At 36.3% G+C, this 23365-nt stretch overlaps 1 protein-coding gene across 11 annotated transcripts in view; it reads left to right on the forward strand.

Annotated features, from left to right (window-relative positions):
- Positions 1-57: 57 nt before the first annotated feature.
- Positions 58-23365, forward strand: part of CSPP1 (centrosome and spindle pole associated protein 1) — a 59721-nt gene continuing 36413 nt past the window's right edge. For 2 of the 11 annotated variants that reach the window (XM_082754050.1, XM_082754041.1), the window contains exons 1-9: positions 3800-4411; positions 5389-5433; positions 5704-5800; positions 9152-9252; positions 9975-9998; positions 12350-12430; positions 15449-15550; positions 18234-18679; positions 22819-22920. In XM_082754050.1, coding sequence (XP_082610176.1) covers positions 4202-4411; positions 5389-5433; positions 5704-5800; positions 9152-9252; positions 9975-9998; positions 12350-12430; positions 15449-15550; positions 18234-18679; positions 22819-22920 — 1208 coding nt within the window. In that variant the 5' untranslated portion in view covers positions 3800-4201. Of the gene's footprint in view, positions 96-693; positions 712-770; positions 878-3799; positions 4412-4690; positions 4753-5388; positions 5434-5703; positions 5801-9151; positions 9253-9974; positions 9999-12349; positions 12431-15448; positions 15551-18233; positions 18680-22818; positions 22921-23365 lie in introns of those variants that run through there. The other 9 variants (XM_082754043.1, XM_082754045.1, XM_082754047.1 and 6 more) reach the window with 8 other exon arrangements.

Here is a 23365-nt window from a genome sequence, read left to right on the forward strand (position 1 = left end):
CCCGCTGCGGGGCCCGCCGGAGCCGCAGAGGGCGCTGCCGGCTCCCGGCCGCCGCTTTCCGGGGAGGCGGCGACGGGAGCTGAGGGCTGCCGCCGGTGAGCGGGGCGGTGGGGAACGGGGAACGGGCACCGAGCACCGGGCACCCCCCCCCGGGGGTGGTTTTGTGGGGCCGGGGAGCCGAGGAGGGCTCGGGCGGCCCCGGTGGGGGGCAGCGAGCCCCGGGCGGCTTCCCGGGGGGAGCCGCTGCCTGCGCGGCCGTTGCCTGACAACGGGGCGCCACCCCGCAGCGCCTCAGCGTGCCCCGGGCAGGGTCCGGTTTGCTTTGCTTTGTTTTATTTTGTCTTATTTTATTTTGTTTTGTTTTCTTTGGGTTGGGTTTGTTTTGTTTTGGTTTTGGTTGGGGTGGCAGCAGCAGGCCGAGGGAGGGGGGAGAGGCTTTGCGCCGAGCTGCCGCGGGGGGAGAAGTGAAGCTCTTCCTCACCCTGAAGGTTTCCCCAAATCGCCTTCTTTTCGGCCCAACAGGCGGGTTCTGGAGGAGGCAAACTCGTAGGGTGAGAGGAGGTAAACTGGTGAGGCTCGCCGGCGTGGTGCGTTGGTCATTAATGCCCTTCGTAGTTGCGAAACACCTCGTTTTTAATCGGAGTTTATTCGTGAGCATCCAGACCGTGGGTGTTTTGTGCTTTTTCAGATAAGAATCAAAAAGAAAGGAAGGTGAGAGATGCAAAACCCACTCTTCTGACAGCGAGAGGTTCTTCTGCGTGCTACTCAAAGGGAGGAGAGAGAAGCAGCCAGTGCTGCCTGGCCTTAGCGTTCAGGAGGCTCAGGGAAAGCTTTAAAAAATATTTCTGAGTGAAGCAATTATGAGGCCACGTAACCTGTAAGTAGAATTACTACACACGACATATAGCAGCTTCTTTGAAACACTTCACTCCCCTGCTGCCCTTGCTGCAGTTTATTTATATGGAAGGGAATTGCCACTTGTCTGGCTTTCCTGATGCACAAAGTAGACAGGACCTGCCCAATGACATGGGCTGATTTCAAGTCTTCTGCCCTTGCTTTCTTGAGCAAACACAAGAGGAAGAAAGCGTAAAAAGGTGCATATTTCTTTAGGTGATAAAATAGATGCACAGTATGCAAACAGGTACAACACACTCAAAATAATACATATGCTAATAGGTGGTTTGAATGTCCTGAATGCAGACATACATTAATTGTGTTTGGGTGTAGATCCAATATCCATCTCTGTTCAAACTTGACTTCTCTTGAATGTCTGTGTGCTTTCCACTGCCTGGTGTGTGTGACCAAGTTGAAGTCTATGTAGCTGGCTTTGTAATTATTTGGAGTTGCTTTTATGAAACAACCCAATTTAAAAGAAGTAGGCTATGAAAAAATGAAGTTATATCTTCTTGAAAGTTAAAATATATAAAATATATGTTTTCTTGGGGGCTTTTTCCAACACTAGTTGAATAAATAGTATATTTAATGTAATTTTCATTTGAATCATACAGTGTTTTGCAAGTGAAAACACAAGTTTTAAACTGACAGATTTTTGCTGTCAAAAATCTATACTTTGAATAGTATTTACAAAATGCTGTTTTCCAAAAAAAAAGAAAAATCTGTTGTTTGCACCTAGTAATTTTGGGGACTTGCAGTTTATTGTTAGGTTTTCGTGTGGTCTCACTTTCCCTTCTGCTCTGCACACGTGCCCAACAAGCAATGCCTTCAAACTTAGTTTTGAGCCTGCTACTTTTGCTGCTAATAATTGCAGGGGTCTAGAAATTCACACAGTCCATTCAGACACCTCGCTAGACTGAAAATAGACTATTTTATTCAGAGGTGAATTGGTTTTAAGGTGGCGGGCTCTACCTCACTCAGTTTCTGCAGTCATATGAGGCCAGTTTGAAATTAATAGTTCACTGTGAATTTAGCACAGTAGCCTTCAATGTAGTTCATTGCATAACTGGGGGCTGTGATAGCACTCTTTTCAGATAGAAATATATAACTTCTAATTTTTTACTCTTATTAATCAGGATCTCTTTGATACAGTAGGTCATAAAAATATAATTATTCAGTAAGATATTTGCTTATGTATGTTTTCTGAACTCAGCAATGTGTCACATTCAAATTGTCAGTGCTTTGCTGATAATATATAAGAAAAGGTCTTATTTTTTTCTTTCTTTTTCATTCTCTATCAGCATAATACACTCTTTTCACATATCTCAAAGTTTCCACTCGTGCATGTTGTAGGAAAATGAAGCAGAAGGATGTAAGACATAAAACATCTAGGTATTTTCTGAGATGCATTTGGCCACTTTTCCTTGTTACTTAGCAAGTGTGCTGGACCATCAGTGTTGTAGCGTTAGTTGTCTTAGTGTTCTTTAAGGCCTGGAGTTGTGAGCTTTCTTCATGTCAGCTGAATGTGTAGTTCAACTTCAAAACCCAAGGACAAAACAGTTACGGCATTATATTGCTCTTATAAGCAATATGAAAAAAAGTGTGGAGTGCTACAATATTCGTTGTGTTCCTCATGCCAGATAGAAACAATGCTGCAAATATTCCTTTCCTTATGTAATAGCTCAGGTTAGGTTTGGTACCATTCTAATATGAATGTTAGTGTAAATAGAGATTAAAAATTCAGACTTTGGAGTCACTGAGCCTTTGGTAAGTCTTTCTCACAGTGCCTCCTCCACACAGTAATTTATTTTCCCGTTGGTTGGTAAATGATGGCACCAGCTTGTAAGCTGTTTAATACGACAAGTTTGTTTTTTTCCATTCATAACAGGTTTTTCATTACTCTTATGTAACTTAATAGGCTAAATAAAAGTCATCAGTGCCTGGAAACATATTCTCTTTTAGATTTCCTTTATCTGTTATCACTATTCAAAACTAATGAGATTAAAGATTTAGGACAAATCAGATGGGGGAAATTTATTTTTGGATTTGCTTGTCCTGTATTATCACTAGGAGTTGTAAATAGGCTGTCCTAGTTCTGCCTCCTTTGTAACAATGTTAAATTTCATATTATGAATCAAAAAGAGTGCTAATGAAAGACACAAAGTTTAAACCAGATGTATTCCTTAAATTCAAGTAATTGCGTATTAGCTTCATTTATCTGTAGAGGTTTTGACATTTTCTCTTCATCTTATTTTTCATAGAAAACATTTATATTATTCTCCCTGAACACATTATTCTATGTTTTTCTATTTAGTGTCTTATTCTGCTGGGCTTTGTGTCTGCGTTTTTTCATTTCCTTGACTTTCTTCCTGAAAGTGTCTCCTAATATGTTATCATTGGCTTATTGCTTATTTCATATGATCTATAAGCTTTAGGAGATACTGAATTAGCCTTAATAAAACTGCTCTGCAGTCTGTACTTAGATACTGGATGTGATGGGATTGCTTCCTAAGACCTTCCTAAGCCAATGCTGGAGTTGTGTGGTTAGCATTAGAGGGATGTTAGAGTCTTAATTTTCTTCTCAGCTCCATTCTTCCTTTAAATGTAAAATATAACAGATTTTTTTTATATCCATAGGCTTAGTTTCACATGACTTCTCCAGTGGAGTTGGTGAAAAAGCTGAGTGGAGATTAGGATGAGTGGGCTTCTGTGCAGTGAATCTTCTTTTTTCTTTTTTCTTTCTTTCCCATGGTTACTTAGCAAGCAGTTTTACAGTACTTCTCGTTCTGATAAGGCTGTCTAAACAAAGGATATTTGAAGTCTTTGTGCATGCCCTAACTTCTGTGCCATTCCATTTTCATTATTTCTAGTTGCATTGATTTTTATTATCGGGTTATCTAGAGGCAGCAGTGTACAGTAATACAGTGCTAAAATTTCAGCTCTGAAGAGCTTTCAAGTTGCATAGGCAAGATGCACAAGTAATGGAAGAGAGGTAATCAGCTGTTTCCCCAGTACATGTTTTATTACAGATGAGTGGCTTGTGTGATTGTAAGGCAAAGCTGATGATATCCATATTACAATTAGTGTAGAATAGTAGCTGTTCTTATTACCTTTGCTGTTTTATTGATGCAGAAGGTAACAATACACTGTCAGCTCCAAAAGATTAGAGAAATATCTTCAGACATCATGATTCCTGATTTTACTTTTTTTTTTGTTTTGTTTTTTCTGGTGAAACATCAAGTAATATCCTCCATAGATGGGTTTCGTAAGTCTGTTGTTTATTTAACCCAGCAAAGATCTGAGGGCAATGCATGAGCATAACTTAACTACTGCCTTAAGCAACTGTAACAGAGCTTTAAGTTTCTGCTGTTCTGACACAGATGCCTTGTTCTTTGTTGTTTCTATAATCTTAGAAATGATGGCAGAAGATTTAGAAAAATTCATTGAAGATCAGAAGGCCAAGTTGGCACAAGATAAGGCAGAACTTGAAAATGATCCACCGTATATGGAAATAAGGGTAAGAGGATTAAATAGCTTCACTTAATTTAAACACGTTTTGAAGGTCTTGATTTAAGTTTGCTTTTACTATGCTCTTAAAATTGTATTTGTTGTTAAAGTATATACTAAAGATCTATCTAGGCAAAGACAATTCTACTATAAATGCTCTGTATCTGCATTTATGTAGATTTTTTAAAATGTGTGTGCCACCAGGCATACACAATAACATTTTTTTATTTTTTTTTAAACAAGTGGGAAAACTCTTGTAAATGCTTATTGTTCTTCCTTTCCCCTGCAGTGGAGTTGACGAGCAGGGAACTGCTTTCTGACCACTCACAAGAATGGGTGGTGGGATGGAAGGTGAAAATAGTCTCAACATTACTGATAAGTCAACTAGGAAATTATAAAAGTTAAATTATTTAATACAATCAGTTCAACAAAATCTGTCCTTAGCATGATTTTCCTAACAGAAAGTTTAGTAACTAATTCTAAAGCTGTAAAGGTGTTGTAATTTGCAGATCACTGTTGTGTAATAGTGCCAGTACTTGGTAAAACGTTGCACCTGAATTATTTAGCTACAGCATCTCTTAGCTAGCTGGAATTAAGTCCTCTGTTTAAAATAAATAAATAAATATGCTTTTGGGGACTTGTCTCTTTGCCTCCTGTTCGACTCAGCCCCAAAGTGTGAGCTTTTAACAGCAATTATCATATTTAATTCCTGGTTTTGTTTCATCAGGTTATGGAAATTTATTTCCCTGTGTGTGGGTAACATAAGTATTTTTACCTAATTATAATACTTTTCTCAAAAAAGTTAATTCTTAGGGGGCTGTTGGACTTCATTTTTGCGTCCTCTGCTCAGAGCAAGTTTAAGGAGAAAGAGAATGTTTCCAGCCTATAGTTTGATAAAGTCTTAAGCTATGTGATGGAAACATAGTTAAAGGGAGCAGATACTTTCATCTTGCCCTGTAATACATTGCAATTCTTTTTTGTTTTCAGGCAGAATGCAATACATCAATTCTTCCTGCACAGGAAACAGAGACAGTATGTGTAAGCTGTGAAAACATTGTGGAAGTATATTTTAGAGTGGTTTATGACATGAAACTTACTGAAGTTATCACTTAACCTGTGATATAGAGGAAAAACTACTTTTTTGATAGTATCAGTGAAATTTATAAGCTGTTCTGTATGTTGCTATCCAACATTGTTTTCAATCTTTCTATTCTCAAGTGCTAATAATTATGTTAATAATGTTGTTTTTATGTGTTGTTTCTTTCACTTTGTGATGATACAAACTTTTTTTTATTTTTCCAGAATAAGGAATCTGAGAAGCTTTCTGAGACTAGCAAAATGTTAATCTCCATGTCTAAAGAAAATATACCTCCAAATAGTCAACAGAACTGTCCTTTAGGTATAGTATATAATTTTTGTCTGTCTTCAGGGTTTAAATAGCATTTGACTACCTTTGAGAATTTTTGGAAGGGAATTACTGCTTTGGATTTTTAATTATAAGAAGTTCATTATAATTGAAGTGCTTACGAATTCTTTATTCTTCCAAATGTCTTGGGATTGTGTGGCTTTTTGTTTTTGTATTTAATTAGTTTTTCTGAGATTTGAATAAGGAAAATATGCCAAATACTTTTTTTTTTTTTTTCTACCTTCTTGTAAAGGTAGCTCTGTTTAAAAAACAAGACCAAAAATTGGTTGCTCGTCTACAGTAGATAATCTGTTTATTTCCTGTTATGTTTTGGGTACTTGGAGGAAAAGCTGTGGAAGTCCATCTTTCATACAGACCATCAGCTTGCTGCCAAAGGGTTCTTTCTTTCTCTGTGCTTTGTGCCAGGGAAGCAAGGATAGCTTTTCTTTCAGCCTCGAAGCTTAAGAGGCCCACTCCAACTTGGCTAAAACAAACACAGTTAAATTAATTTTTCTTTTAAATGCTAAATGTTTTTTAAACGTCCAGGCTTAGAGTACTAAACTGGTTTTGTTGCTTTTATAATAACAATAAGAAAAAGTTGTAATGTAGTTACGCATTATCCAAGGAAAGAATAAGCACTGAGTTTTGGCTGAAGTCTGAACTAGTGAAATGTTTAGATTTGTTTTGTGGCTGTGCTGTGACTAGACAGTTTAATCACCGTTTTCTTTAAAAATACGTATTGTCTCATTTTCTTTCTTTTCTCTGTGTCCTTTGTGACTTCTGTTTGAAAATGTGTGGTGGTGTTCGTTTCTCTATTTTATTCTGTATTGCGACAGCCTTGCTTTCTTGTCAAACCATCTGCTTACTTTAGGCACTGCTACTTTTCCTTTGTTTCAGTTGTAGCTCAGGTTTGTTCTGACAGCTGTTGTGTATCCTCCTCCTTGTTGCGTGGTAACTCTTTTCTTTCCTATGTAGACTCTTTGGCTTTGTACCATTTTGTACATTTCCATACTGTATTTCTGGTGTAATTCTGCAGCATCCAGTAAAAGATTTTCTTTTATTTTAAAGAACATGTGTCAATGGATATTTGATGTTATTAACATAACACCAATCTAATCTACCTTTTAAATAAGTACTCCTACTACACTTAGCATTATGTCCCTTCTATAATTTTAACAGAATTTGTTACCAGAGATGCACATGCCTTAATTTAAAAAGGGAGCTGAATGTGTGAATCTGAGGGTTTGAACTGGTCTTAGGTGCATAAATAAAGCCATCTCTTTTATGAAGATGTATAATTGCAACTTCCAGCCATCAGCAAGACAAGCTCTTCTAAAACCTTTACAGGAAAAATTCACTAAAAATGACCTGAAATGATAAATGAATATTATTTGCTGCCGGAATTCATAATTGATAGACTTGGTTAGAGGACAAAACACTCTAATAGTGTCTACCTTACGTTTTGGACAGTTTTATTTTGATCAGCAGGTTGGTCCAGGTGGTGATATTTCTTTGCTTAACTGTGGGAAAACACAATGTGGAAGACAGAACACAGCAGGCAGTGCTCTGCTTTTGTATCCCAATGGCTGTGACAGGCCACTGTCAGCGTACCAGGCTAGTTTAATATTAAAATAATTACCTCTCTTGTTGGAGGTCCATCATAACACACACCATGATGTGTTTAGTATTATAAATTGTTTTTATGTTGATATCTAAATATGTTAATGCACAATGAAATATTACAGGTGAGGGACATTCAAGTGATCTTAAATGAAAAGCAGCAAGTAGGTATTGCTGTAATAATCATTTGGATGCTGACCACGTTGGGTTATTAGTGGAGTATTATTAGTTTTATTCGCTGGTTCTGGATTAAAGCAATGTGATTTCCTTTGGGTTAAGTTAGATAGGAGCTCATTCCATGTTACTGCTATAGATCTAACAGTAGATATGAGAAGCTGGCAGAATTGAGTGGGGTTGTTCAGCACAGTTATTTCTCAACATATTAAATGCATGCAAACTTTTATGTGAAAATGCATTTGAAATCTTAACGTTTTCCAAAAAAAAAAAAAAATTCAGTATGAGTGTGTACAGTTAATGGAATATGAAATAAATACAGTAAAGAGTAAACAAAAGCAGAAAACTATTGAAAAGTAAAGTATCTCCTAACAGAAGAATTCAGATAGAAATGCACACAAGTTTAGGATGAATGTTTGTGAGACAGAGTATTTTTGCCCTGCTAGCCTAATCTCCCTTAACTTTTTGAAGTAGGTATTTCTCAGGTATCTCATAAATCACTACCCACTTATAATTGTTATCTCATTGCTTTCCTGATGGCCAACCAAAAAGGTCTGCTGTAATAAAATGAGCTTTAAACCATTTTTATTTGAATACTTCAAGTATTTGAATCGAAGCACCTGCTTCTCACTTCTTTTTTTGTACTGTATTTTACTGGGTTCTTTGAGGTTACCACTAACCTTGAAAATTCCTCTTTTCCCTCTCAGTCCCTGCTACTTGTTTTTACAAAGACCACAAGAAATAGAAATGCTTTCAGTGAAACATCAGGCAATTAAAAAAACAGTCGCAACCTGTTTCTTGTGTGGTTTTCTGGAATTCGCTAGGTGTCTGTGGGGAGTGGTGAAAAATTTCAGCAGAAGTGGCCTTCTCAGGCAGAGGGTGTTTCTTATAAAGTAGTTCAAAATGTATTTTGGGAACAACAAACAACTTCCCCAGCATTATATTGTAGGAGAGCAGCTTTTACAAGACCAGACAGTAACCTTGGAAATGTGCTAAATGTGTGTTTTGGGCCTGTTACAATAAAAATACTGAAGTGGGAAGAAGTGAATAAAGAAGCCACACAGATTTCATGTGTTTTGTGCTGAAGGAGCAGCTTGTTGCTTTCTGGTTGCTAAGTTTGTTGTATCTTGTGTGGTAAGCAGTGCTTAAAATATCAGAGTAATTTAAGAAGTAACATATCAAATAAAAGAGATTCCTTTGAAACATATCTCGCTAAAAGAAACTATGTAAAATAACCTGAATAATGTAGATAGTTACCCTATTCAAAGTATGTTGCTTGTTTTTCTTAGTGAGGAGAAAAAAAATGCAAGGATTAGAGAGAGAGAAAACTAGCATCCAAAAAAACGATCCGTTCTTCTAGAATGCATAGAATGCTTTCCACCTAAGTAGTCATACAGAGATGTTTTTTTATTTCAGTTGTTTTATAATTTCTGGTTGTATATTTTTTTTTATTGCTCATGTCTAACAAAAATCCAGATGTATCTTTTGCGTTATGTGCTTTGTATTGATACCAAATAGTATGATAATAACATTTAAGAGTTAAACTTTCAGGTGACTATGGCTTGAGTTTACCTCTTGGAGAAGAATATGAACGAAAAAAACATAAGCTAAAAGAGGAACTTCGGCAAGATTATAGGCGATATCTTTCTCAGGTAAAGGTTCTTGTCTGGTTGCCTGAGTTTAATGAGTCTTTTACAATGACTCTCTCATTTTAATTGAATATAACAGAACAAAATTGTGGAGAATCTTTATAAGAAGTCACTTGTTATGAATGATGGCTGCTTTAGAAGAGTTTTTGAGTAAAAGTAATTTCAAAATGTCACCACTAGGAACAGTTAAGTATTTTAGTCTTTTACAGGTCTCATTGCTATGAGATTACATATTACACAGTGCTTTTTATTCTGAATTCCTTTATTTGTCTCTTTACTTCTTTTGTAGTTTCTTAAGAATTTAAAATATCATTTGTTACTTCCTCGAATATTCTGTGGTCTGTAATTCAGCTAAGGATATTGCTGTAATCAGTGTGACTCCATTTCCTGGCTTCATTTCAGTTTTAGAAATAAAATAACTTTGATGCTCTGCTTAGCAGAACTTATTATATGCAACGATAGTAATTTAAAACTGAAAGGGTATGAAACGAAATGTCATAATCTTGGGAATATTCCGTATCGCTTCTTAATGTACCAGATCTTAGTCAATCAGGAAAAACAAATCAGGAAGCGAGTAATTTCTGTTGGAAAATGCTTATTATCGGTGCCTTTAGTTCTTAAAATGAAAGAATGGATCTGGTCTAAGAAAAGAATTATTTATTGCAAATTCAAATATTCTTGAATAAAAGACACTTGTTGAATAGTATCTTTTCCCTGACTTTTAGGGTATTTCACAGGCAAAAAGAAAGGTAGGGTGCCTGCAATATCTTGTTTTTCTTTTTTCTTTTTTTTTTTTTTTCCTTCAAATTAGTGGCTTTTTGCTTTGTTTGAAAGCTTCATGCTCTTTGAATTTAAAACAAAAATCATTACTTTTTTGTGCTTTGTGTATTTGTGTGCTCTGTAGTGATTAGTTGTGATTAACAGCATTGTTTGCATTGTGCAGAATGATTGCTTATTTATTATTTTCCATTAATATGATTTAAAAACATTTACTGATTGCTCTTTTCCTTTGCAATGGCTATTGTTGCTATCCAATGCTAACTACGCAAAGGTTTATTTTAGTAGACATTTGCTGCAAGGCCTTTTGTAGGTTAGATAGGTGTTATAAGGTCAGATACACATACTTTAAGCTGGGATAAAATAATGAGCTCTCAAATATTATAATGCCATTGGAATCAGAGTTACAGCTTTTTCCTTCACTATGGAATCTTGTCAGTGGTGCACAGGAGAGCGGTGGAGCCAGTTATTCATCACCTAGTGGTTCAGAATGCAAGAATGAAATACTAGAGGCACATCTTTGTGAGCTTTTTTCAATTTCAGTAATTTTGTTTTATGTTGTTATACAGTCATGTATATAAGGTATTAACTTTCATATTTTTAATGTTGTGTGTCCAGGTTGAAGTTGCTTAATTTGAACAATAAAGGACCAGGAGCTAGTGTGGTGGAAAAACAACCTTCCGTTCTTTTTGTTTTGTTTTGTTTTTTTTTGAGCTATGAATAACATGCCTATGATAGAAATTAACTATATTAGCACACACTGGAATTCCTGACTAACAACAGCAATAACAAAATTAACTGGCTTCTTAACTTTTAATCAAAATGATGCTTATATAATTGTTGCTTCTTGTTTAATCTGAAACTTCAGGTTATTTTCCAAATTAGAATATTGCGTGAAAACCTGAACTGTTTTATAATTCCCACCAAAGTATCCAAATAGCATCATTTCTATGTTGACTTTTAGTATTTTATTCTCAACTGAATTTCAGTTTTACAAATTTAGGTATACAAGCTTATTTTTTTGTAAGCTAAGGGATAATCTTTTTTTTTATTATTTTATTTTATTGCATAGAGCGTGAGTGCAACTCTTAGCAGCTCTCACAGTGATACTTTGGTTAGTAACTCATTTAGTTGTGCTTAGGTAGAAAATGCAATTTCCATATCAGTTTCTGTGTTTTGGCAAATAACTTTTTAACATCTGAGGTAATCTCTACAGATGTTTGAAGTATGAAAAGAGTTATGGGGTAGAGGCGATTACTGTTCATTTCTTTTTGTCTACTAAAAATAACTTAGTTCTCTATTAATTTAGTTTTCTCTGTGTTTGAATATTTGCATAGTTATTAAATCCCTTAGATCTTTTAATGTGAAGTTGTGGAATATAATTTATAGTGTAAATGTACCGGAACAGGTAGAGCTCTTACCTGTTTACATGCCTGTAGGTTTTCAGGCTAAGTTACAGCATAGATAATGGAAGGAAACTTCCATTCTAGTGAAATGCCATAACTAACACATTCCTATCATTGGCCATGCCACAGAAGTAGACGATCTTTTTATTAAATGTAATCAGATTTTATAAAACATTATTTGATCGACTGAGAGTGGCCTGAGGATGCTTTTAGTAAGTGAGTGGTGTATGAAGGAACCACTAGACCTGGAAACGAAGGATGTATTCCAGTATTGATAGGTGTTTGGTTTGAAAGGTTGGTATTTTGACTAGCTGTGCAGCCCTGATTGCAAGCTGTGGCCTGGGGAGCTACACTGATCCACAACACAGTGTGTTCAGCTGGAAGGTCTGTTCTGAAAGTGACTGATGGTCCACAGGGAACAGCAAGGTTTGGTGATGGATCATTATTCTGAAAAGTTTGGCGACTACTGTTGCAGAAAACAGATAGTATCGATACCTATGTATATCAAGTGGTGTCTGTGCTGATATTAGCATGGATTCCATTTGTTAAAATAAGAGGTAGGTGTACATCTGAAGTTAGAGAAGTCAGTTTTTCATCTAAAGTATGGTCATGTCTTGGAAAATTCCTCTAATGCTTGTAATTTTACCCCCAAAATCAGTAATTTTTTGAATATCTGATACACAGGCTATGTAATCCTTGTAATAGTGTATTAACAAAGCCCTTTGCTTTCCATATTCTTTCACTTCATTTTTCTGTTCTGAAAGCATCCTGCATTTTCAGAATGTGAAGCTCATCAGTCTTTTTTCATTAAATCAATCAGATATATTTCAAAAAATATAATTTCTAGCAACTGTTTAGCAATAAGATTTGGTATTTTAAAATATATTGAAGGATGCTTATTATTTTTTTTAACGTAGAAAAATTACCTGACTACTGGCGAAGTAGATCCTTATACTCAGGGATTATCTCTTCCTATTGATGAGCGAAGGTCTGCCAAGGTGAGTGCCTGGAGGAAATTAAGCTTGTGTATAACCTGAAAGTGAACCCAGATATTTTAACTGACAAAAAATATATTTCTACATAAGATTTTTCATTTTTACATCATTTTTTCAAGTGAACATGTTGGAGGTCATAATTAGAATAATTTTCAGAAACATAGTCTTTAAATATTGATATATTTTTAATACCTATCAGGATTTTTTAATCCTAGGATACTTCTACTTTATTTTGTATATAATTAGATGTGTAATTCTGTGTTGATATCAGCTGGAGGTTTGCTGCTTCTAATTCATACATACAGAGCACTTGCTGTGTTGAAAAGCTCTTGTGGTTGTGCTTGTTCTTTATTCAGCAGTCCATATTGATCAAATAAAAGACGTTGTTCTTATGATTATGTACACTTTTCTAATTTGTTACTCTTCGTAGTGCAGTCTGGGGATAAGATCAATTTTCTACAGTGATATTACTGTCACTTCCTATCAGAACAAAAAGAAGTATTCTTTCTGCTATACACAACTTGTTTTGATTTCTTCCTCTGCACACTGCCTGCTTAATCTTGTGTCATTTTTCTTTTTGTACAAATAAATCCAAGAATCTACATAAAAGCTGATCTTTTATCTCACATATTGCCTGCTGTTAATATAAGTGTCTTCTCACTTTCTGTTTTTCTTTGAGATTATGTGAATTGGTGTGTTTTGAGAAAAGCATGTGTTCTCTCTCTCTGCATTTAGCCCCTTTTGATCTCCCTGAGATTTCTTATCAGTTTATAGTCTTCTTTTCCTATGTTGGAGAAAGATATCAGGCAGAACAGTCTCTCTGTTGGTGGAGGTTAGTTATGAAGATGCAATATGCATGTGTGGAATTTATTAACATCTGTTCTATTCTTCTGATGCATCGTACGATTCATTGAAAGCCTAAATCAGTCTTACAGGAGTCACTCTGCTCTTTCTGCCCTCACACAGTTTGCTTTATATTCCCATTTCCTTTCTTGTGCTTTCTTGGAAATTGATCCAGGAAGCTGAATCAGCAGAAACATCATAATTTATTAAATATTTTTGCTGATTCAGTTTGTAATGATCAGTCGAACTCTAGTTGAGATGCAAGAAAAAGAGAAACTGTATCTGGATGAGGACTGCACTGTTGCACTTTTAATCTATAGCTATCTATTTTTAAACCTCCGCTGCTTTGGAATTGCATTCTTACTCTGTGTTTGGGGTGACACAGTCACTGTAATACGGCACAAGACTTGTTAGGGAATGTGTTGGTCCTGCCCTTGCTGTGCTTATTTGTTCTGCCTCTCTTGTGCTGGCAATAATGTTTGGCCATATGAGGAGCCACATGATATCTCAAACAAATGAAAACTACTGTTATGAAAAAGCCTCAAATCCCAAAATGTATTAGTGTTTAAACAAGGGAGGCAGCAAGAATGAAATGCCCTGGAAAGTGGAAGCATGCGGTTTTGTGCCAAGCTTATGCTGAGTTTAACTTGGCTTCAAGTCCTTCTGAACTTTGTGTTAACCCTTGTTGGCATGTGTGCCAAAACAGTGAACGATAAAGTATCTTAATTTTGTGGAAATTAAAGACATACCTGGACTTGGAACATGCCTGATCTTTGGTTTTATATCATAGCTGATCAACCTTGAGTTAAGATTTTCTGTACAAGCATGTTTTATCTTCTTTATCCATTTATTTATTGCTATTGTAGAAACTAAAAGCTGCCAGAAGATGTCACACTGTGCCCTGCTAAACAGCCTCTAATCATCATCTGTGCAGACACTAACTAACACATGCATCTTTGTTTTCTGTACTTGGTAAAATGTGCCGTCACACAGTGTACCGAATTTTCTGCTGACCGTTTTTGTCAGCTTTTAACCTTTTGAAGACAATGCTAGTTTCTCAGCTGTGGAGAATATCCCTAGGGCAGCTTTCATAACTGTCCTCAAGTTTTACATTGTCAGTGTCAGAAACCCATTAGACACAAAGATTGAAATGAGCCATTTTTGGGGGAGCATTGGTTTTATTTGTAAAACTATTACTAAGTTGGTATTTCTATGCTGATGGAGGTATAAATTCTTTTTGTTTGAAAGCTGGTCATGGGAAAGTAAATTTATATGTAATGTTGAAATTTTTTAATGGCTTTTGCCTTTTATTGGAAAATTCTGCAGTGGAGTGTAGAACATGGTTCATAATAATGTAGTATAATTCTCCTTTTCCTCATTCACATTATACAGGTTGGAATTAGGTAGTATAAGAGATGCCCCTTGCTCTGAACATAAAGTACCAGTATCAGAAAACAATCCAAATTAAAGTTTGTTCTCCCTGAAGACTGGTATATTTCTTAATATAGTAAGTTATTAGTGTACAATTCCTGTGTATTTTTAGACCTGAGCCAGCTGTTTATAATGTCACCTTGCAAAAACAGCTAATAATTCTTGCACAAGGTGAAGACTGATTTTTTTTTGCATTTTTGACACTTCTTGCAGTCAGCTTAACTGCTCATTTAAATTTGACAGTTCAAATTATATCCTAAGCTCTACTTGACACATCTTGTCTGTACGTGTATTTGTTGTCTTGTTTTAATTGAGTGGGGCAAGTGACAACTAATCCGAGCATAAAAAATGGTGTGTTTTAAAATCACCTTTAAATACATTCATATTCACAATTAGGAATTAACTTCTGATTTCCAAAGAACTAAGGCTCCAAAACAATTTTGGAATAGATGTAGCAGGAGGAAACCTACCTGGTTTTGAGATGCAACTTGATACACATTGTTACTGGGGACTAGACTTCATGTCCAGGACGCTACCTTCTGCTCTGGAGATCTCCAATTCAGAGCAAGTGCTGTGTGCTGATAATGAACACCCCACCCCCCAAAGCAATTCAAGTCCTATTTGTGCATTGCAAAGAAGAGGGGGGGGGGTTACAGCTTGCTTGTATTCATTTAATACAGTACTGTGAAGTTAAAAGCTACTTCTCAAAGTGCAAAATTATAATTTACTTCTCAATGCCTGTTTTAGGAGAAACTACGGCTTGAAAGAAACAAGGAGTACAATCAATATCTCAGGGATAAAGAAGAATGGAATGAAAAGATAAGGAAATTAGGGAAGAAAAACACAGAGGTAATACAATTCTACTTATATTGATACAAAAGAGAGCATAAATGATCTTGCTGGTTGTTTTATCATTGACTAAGTCATACAAAGTAAGATAAAAGAAGCAAAAAGCATTGTTTAATTATGCCACAGCTTTATAGATGTATCTAACAAGTCCTGGTTATGAGCCATGCAGTAGAATTCTTGATTTCTTTAGTCGTGTCTGTCTGGGAGAAGAGTGCTTTCATTCTCCGCATCTCTGAAGGAATTCCCTGGATTGTTCTTGGTGGTAAAAGTGATGGCCAAGGAAGCTGTCTCTCAGGACAAAATACGGAGTCCTGCACAATGCTCCTCAGCTTTTTTTGTAGCTGCCTTTTCCTCAGCCCATGTCCAGTCCATGAGAAAGCAGATTAGATGCTAGCTGTCCAGTATGTGGTGCTGTGCAATTGTGAATCAACAAAAACTCATGAATATAGACTAAGTGCATGCATAATTGAACTCAGATTCTGAGCTGAGGCCTTTCATTTATATGTTGATGTGTTACGATGCCAGGGACAGATTTCTCTTCCAGAGATTCTTAGGTTATAGGCACCCATGAATTTGCCACCATTGCCTCATCCTTAATCTATTAGATCTTAGAGAAGGTCTAATGGCAGCTTTTCTTTTCTTTGTACTTTGTCAGACATGGAAGGGAAGGAGTTCAGACTAAACTTTATCCCCCTTTGCTCGCCCCCTAATTACTCAAAATCTCAGGTGGAGGACCTGTAAAGATGTAGCTGTTATTACCCACAGCCCATTTGGTGTTTTTGTTACTGTTAAGCTGTAAATAGGTGCATTCTCTGCAGAGACCTGTTCTGGTAGAAGAGACTATAACTGCATCCAGTGCTTGGTAGCATCTTAGAGGTTTACACCTGCTTGCTGAGATGCTTGCTTCACCTACTCAGTCACCTCAAACTGATTTAAAATAATTCAAATAGCAGAGGCCTATTAAGCTGAGTTATCCTGACTGAATTAGTGACTTTGACCTGCACAAACATCTTGGCCCATGGATCTTAGGGAACGGTATTCTCTAGCAGGAGAGAAGTGGCACATTGCTGCAAGCTTTTTTAGTCATCATGCATGGATCTAGAAGGACTGAATGGACTAAGACTTCATAGACTAAAGGAAACAAAGTGCAGATTTAGTTAATAAAACATTTACGCATAATTGTTGCAAACTTAAAACCAATTATTTCAAGAGACATATACATTTGCACAAGAGGCAGGAAGTTCAGATATTCATTACTTCTTACCTGCTGGTGAAAGTTGTGCTGTGGAGTTAAGAATCTCAGAGCCTGGCTATCTCTGCTGTTTTGTTCAGTACAGTTCTCTTCTTTGCTCTCTGGAAATGCATCTTTCAGTAGGGTGCAGGTGGCCTAATCTTTTTGACTTTGAGTGTTGTTCTTCTCCCACTCTATTTCTAGTTATTGTTTGTAAATGAACACAAATGCATCCTCCGTTCTACAGGAAACTACCAATATAGAGAGCACCAATTGTAATCAAACGAGGTTTTTTATGTCTACTAAAACAAAGGCTCTCACAACAGTGGTAATCTGGAAGCAATATATTGACCTGAGAAAGCCTCCATGCAGTTTGTTAATTTTAAAATCTTGCATAGAATGTATTTTTTTAAATATACTGTTGACTTGCTTTAGTGATGGACTGTGATAATATTCAAATTCATCTAATGCAGGTTTGCTCTAAGAATCCCATTTCTTTTTAATATGGGGATTCTTATGCATACGGTACTGTGAGAGCTAAGTGGTTCTGTAATGGAACTTGCATTTGGACTCACAGCAGCTCAGAGTTCATTGCCTTTCTCACAGCAGTTAGCAAGTGCAAATGCTCATGAATTTATAAGTTCTACCTAGAATAATGTTTGTTATCTGTCTCCAGAAAGATTATTTGCTTATGAGAATGATCTTTCCATCCAAGTGCATTGGAGCATCACATACTTAAATACTATTTTAATCTGTAAAGACAGCTACAAGACAGTATTTGGGCATCCTTGAGATGCTGGAATTCTGTATCTATTTCTTACTGGCTTATTCAAGGGTTGGAGCACTTTGTAACAGTGAGCCTGAGGAAATAGGTGGCAGAAATGCAGCTTTTGTTTGTATAACCGGGTCTCTGAAGTAGGGGTTCATGTATCCGTTCCCTTTTGCCATCTTTATGCCAGAGATGAAAGATTAGTGTACAGAAATACTACACGACTGTTCCACGGGGAAACCCATGAGAAGAAAAAAAATAGGTTAAGACGTGGTTAGGTTAAAATGTTGTGCTTGTAGCTGAGGTATCATAAACTTGTCTCAGTGTGGAATAAGGATATATAGTGTTTTGATCAGGTGTGAAGTTAAAAATGGTTTTTGATTCTTTGTGCCCTTAAATCTGAAGGTCAAATCTGTTACCCTTTGGAGTTTGTAAAAGGCCTGTTCAGGATTCATAGCTATTCTTCTGGAAAATGATAGGTAAGGGAAAGTGTGCTTTCTTTTCTTGAGGAGGGAAAAAAATCATTAGCTTTTAAGTCATTGAGGTATTATTCTTATTGCTTACATCGTGACTCTTCTCCAATACCTATTTAGGGAATGTTTGAGCAAAAACTTGGTTTTGTATTTCTTCAGTGTAATTTGTTTATATTCAAATCTTTTAATATTTTTTTTTCCATTAAACAGCGTGAGACGGACAGGAATAAAAAACTTATTGCTGCTACCAAGCTCTGGCCAGAACCGCGTACAGAAGTAGAGCCCTGTAGTACAGCTGCAGAACCTCCCAAGAAAGATGCCTTTACTTCTACAGAAGGTTATGAAGAGCTGCTAAATAAGAGACGGCTGGAGGAAGACAGGTACCACAGGCTAGATGATGAGGTTGAATTAAGAAGTCGATTATTAAGTAAAAGACTTGATGAGGATTTGGATGTTCCCAGTAGAAGACATCGTGGATTTCCTAGTCAATCTGTAATTCCCATAAGAAGGTATCACAGACTTGATGAGGATCGTGATTTTGATCGAAGATACTACAGAATGGACTATGAACCTGAGATAAGTGAAGAATTTGACCCTAGATTTAGATGTGAAAGCGCTTATGAGAGAAAACCTCCCCGATATTTTTATGCTGAAAGGTATCTTTAACTCTGTTTTCTACTTTATTTCTGTAGTGCTTTTTGACAGCCATGATTTGCTCTCAGTGAAAATTACACAGGATTCACAGGTGAAAGCAGAATTTTTGGTCTTAATTTAAAGAGGACTTTTGTCATAGTTTTTAGAAAAGCATTTAAAAATTGGATCAGTACCTAAGAATATAAATCATACATTAGGTAGGTAGCATTTTATATAGTGTGGTGAGACAAGGGTGCTTGTGAAATTACTTGAGAAAAAGAAACACACAATTTACATAAATATATCTGGTAAATCTACGTATTTCCCAGAGTACAGTAGTGTTTGTTAGCAAGCCTCTGTAATGTGAACCGAAGATAAACATGTATGTCCTCATTTTTACTGTATGTCTTGCTAAATAGCAAGGTCTTTTAGACGTGTAATTGAGTTGAATCCTGATGGTGTTAACTGGTCCTAATCTCAGTAGAAACTACACAATCTGAATAACGCATTTAAGAACTGCACCCAAATCAAACAAAAGAGAGTGTTAGAGGTAAATCTTATAATAAAGAGCACATAATACTTGGTTTCTATCATATATTCTTTACACTGTGTTAATTGATAGGTCAGTTTGGTTACTTTGACATAAATTTTTAATCTTTCTTTTCTAGCTCACTGATTTAAAAAACAAAGAAGTAAGCCTTACCAGTCATTCAGGGTTTGGCAGTCTGGCCACATTAGATTCTTCTGTTGCAAAAACAGGTTCCTTTCAAAAGTGGAAGGGTTGTGGTCTGAAATAGTAACAAACTTGAAACAGGCATGTTTTATACAACTACATTCAAATGAAATAAATCAGTAAAGTTTCCTGTAAATAAACTTTAAATATGTGCTTAAGAATGTTCATTTGTTCAGTTTGCAGTTCTTGGGCTAGCATGGTCTTTTTTTTTTCTTCATTTTTTTCCCTTCTTTTTGTTAAGCCTGTTGTCAGAATCATTTTACTGCTGTTTCTTCCGTGAAGGAAACACCAGCATTTCTCCCATGTTAGGGAAAATAACCAATTAACACTTTGAGAAAAAAACAGAAGGCAAATTCTACCACTCAACAGCGTTAAATCCTATGATCGTAAATCCTACGATCGTGTTTCATTGTTAATTGCTGGTGGACTGGCTAGATGACCTTTTGAGTCATTGTTTACAGGAATAATTTTCTGGATAGTTTTCTGGATAGTAACTGGAAAAAAACAAACCAAACCTCTTCTACTGGAAATGCATTTTCTAAATGGAATGAATCATACTTCTCTTCCAGTTTCAAATAGCAGTCAAGTACAGTTACCTCTGTACAAAAATACCTTTCAACATTCCTTCTCAGCCCTTCTAATGTGAAAGTAAATAAAACCATAAAGAAAAGAAACAAGTAGGTATGGGGAAAATGAAATATCTTGAAGCATTTCTGAGATGCAGGCTAAGTAAATGGGTTATTTCAGTGTTTCAGATGGTATGCTCAAGTGAGCTTCTTAAAAGCCTGGATTTATTCGTATAGTGCTTCTGAAAGAGACTAGCAAACGGAAGCGGTGGTTAAAGAGATAGCAGGAATCAGATTACCTCTTTCTGCTGAATGCAATTTGGAGAAAAGCGCAAAATGCAAAAATTGCTCTTTTCTGCCAGTGTTATACCATGAGATGGAGAAAAGAAGGTTTTCAGGTGGAGTCATCCCGTCCAACAACTTTTCAGAATATCAGAATGAAACTGCAGAAGCTTGTTTCTGTGTCTAACAAAGGTAGACAAAATGTCCGTGTTTTTTTCAGAAAAAGGCACTTGCTGTTAAACCTGTTAATTAACATCCAGTAATTAACTGTGTGCCTCTGTCTATGCAATTGGATGTAGAGTCTAATATTGAAATAATGACCAGCTGATAAAGTTTGAGGGCTTACTTTTGTTTCTCAAAGAATGGCTTTTGAGCCAAGGGTAGACAGTATTATCCTGCTTCAAAGTTTACAAGTCCCTGGTTATTCCAAGAACACTGATGCTAATACAAATGTGTGAGACCAATATATCACCAGACACTACATTGCTGCTTTGGAGAGACCTCTGAAACAGTTTTTGTTCAAGGTTTATTTTAAAATAAAGTACAGAAGATAGTCTTATCTTTGTTATAGACAAACTTTGTACGTCTTATTAAAAGAATTTGCTTAACCATCACCTGAATTGCCTGAACTTAAAGTTGAATGTAAAATTAAGGTTTATTTATTAGTAGTTAATCCTTTTTTAAATGGAAGATAACCTTTCATCATTTTTATATTAAATGTATTTTGTAATCCAGTATTTTTTGTCCTTCACAGGGAGTGCCACTTATTCTTTTATGATCAGTCTCTCTTCAAGAAGGAAAAACACATCTTTTAGTTACTGACAGCTTCACTTCTTAAGCATTAGTATTTTATTTCCACATTTCAGCTAGTCAGCCTTTTCCAGATCACATTTGATTTGTAACACAAACTAAATAAGAAGGAACGCTTTTTTGCTGCACTGAAGGTTTTTTTTTTTTTTTTTAATGGGTTTTATTAATTTGAAGAGGCAGGTGTTTGGCAGGATTTTCCAGAAAGGTTTCTTATCTGATGGAGGCGTGAGGTCTGTGGTATTTCAGCAAATAGAAATGGTGATGGGAGAGTGAGAGGAAGAGCCAAAGTTTTTTGTTCTAGTCATCTGATTGCTTTATTCTATCCCCAGCACCAGGTCTATCCTATATACAAGGTATGAGAGTTTCTTGATTGAATTGAGTCAATGTGTCTGGGCAAAACAGAGCGGTTTGTCAGAGACCTGCCATGCTAAGTTTGCTGCTTTTTACAAAAAAAAATGACCAAAGCCAACCAACCAAAAACCAACACCCATTCCCCCCACCCCAAACAAACAAACAGGTTGAATCCTGGGCTTTGGCTCTTTCCTTCCTCCCTCCTTCCTTTCATCACACTGTGGACTTAGGCTTTGTATTCCCCAGTTGTGTTTGTCGTGCGTGACCAGCCTTGTAAGTAACAGGTTGATCATTATCAAATAGATGATCTGGATCATGAAAGAAGACCGTGTTATGCCAAGAGGCTTTCATGCTTGCATCCTTTTGCCTCTGATTATTGGCTATTACTTAAATTGCAGGGATGGGCAGAGCTGTGGCTCTTACATGAAAGAATATAATGTTTTTTTCTGTTTACTGTGGATTTTTGTGGTTTGTTTAGTAGTAAGTCCCTGTGTTTGCCTGGCATTGGAAAATATATCTTTGTCAGCATCTATTGCTTACTTTTTCATTAAATGTCTCTTCCTGCCTCATTTTATCAAGATAACTTGAAGTCCTCATTATAGAATAATTAGTTTGAAAGGTTAGAAAAGCCTGTACATTCAACTACCCCAGACCTTTTCAGGAAAAGCTCCCTTGTGTTCATGCAGTTTTTAGCATCTTTGGAATTAATTGAATTTTTGTTTGTATTACTTTCTTCAGGTGTAGTTGCTTTGAATTTTAGCTCCTGAATTCTGGTATTCACCAGATCAAAAATCACTTCTCTCTTTTAAATAGTATCAGATACATGGTGAAGGACAGGGTGTCATTAAAGAAGCTTTTCATATCTGAATCAACTATTTCACCAGGCTTGTGCAATAGTTGTTGGAGGCTTCGTTGGCTCATTAAGAGCAAGATCAATTTCAATCAATGCAGTCTGAATGCTAAAGTGTGTGATCCTGGATCACTTCCAAGATCTGTTCCAGGGGTGCCACCAGGGTTGTGAATTTGGTCATGTTTGTATAAACAACAAAAATAATAAGGTTTGTCAGGGAAGCTGGCTCTGCAATGAAGAATGAGTATGTTTTTTCAAGGAAAATTGAATTCTACATGGCAAATTCTAGCTAGCATGCAGTCAGCTAGACCTTCAAGTAAGAGGTTTTCTGGGAGCTGTGGTATCCCTTCAGCCTGGAAAGCAGACTTGGGGATCTGCATTTCAGATGGAGGTGCTTTGGCAATGCTAATGAAGTGAATTATTTCTAGAAATTTTGCACAGTATTTTCAGAACTGGTTCTGTTCCATGTGCAGTCAGGCTGAGGATCCATCTGCATGAAAGTGCTGGACCTTCTATTTTGGATTGCGTGTTTTTTGGCAAGCATGGCTAAATATTTTCTATTTCTTTAAGGCCCAATCTGGATGGAGTAGTACGAGATCTACCTGCAGATTATGAAGATGAATTAAAGGAAAGATCACATGTGCAGCAGGTTCCAAGAACTGGAAATTTTAGGTCTGGTATACAATGTATTTTTCTGCTAATCACACAACAAATTCATGGTGAGAGGAAAATGTTTATTTACAATCCCTAATATGCTATCCAAAATGGTGAATTCTTTTCCTACAGCTAGTGTAATATAGGGCAAGAATGATGCATTTGCTTTGAACATAGCTATGGAAGATTGCATGCCAGTGTTGTTTTTTGAAATGACAGATCACCTGTTCTCTAACTGAGGTTGAAGTTTTAACTGATGTTTTTTTTTTTTTTCTTTTTTTTTTTTTTCCTGATAGTAGTTTTAAAATTCCATTTTTAGTTTTCTGGACTTGCAAAATTAAGACATGATCTAAGAGGCAAAAGCAAAATGTGTGTAAAGACCTTATATAAACTCTTGCTTGGCACTGCTTCTGTCTGTCAACACTTTTAAGTGCTCGACTGCGTCAGTGTTTCTGAGAGCTTC

Source organism: Aythya marila (genome assembly GCF_965140915.1).
Source record: "Aythya marila genome assembly, chromosome: 2".
Classification (NCBI taxonomy): domain Eukaryota; kingdom Metazoa; phylum Chordata; class Aves; order Anseriformes; family Anatidae; genus Aythya; species Aythya marila.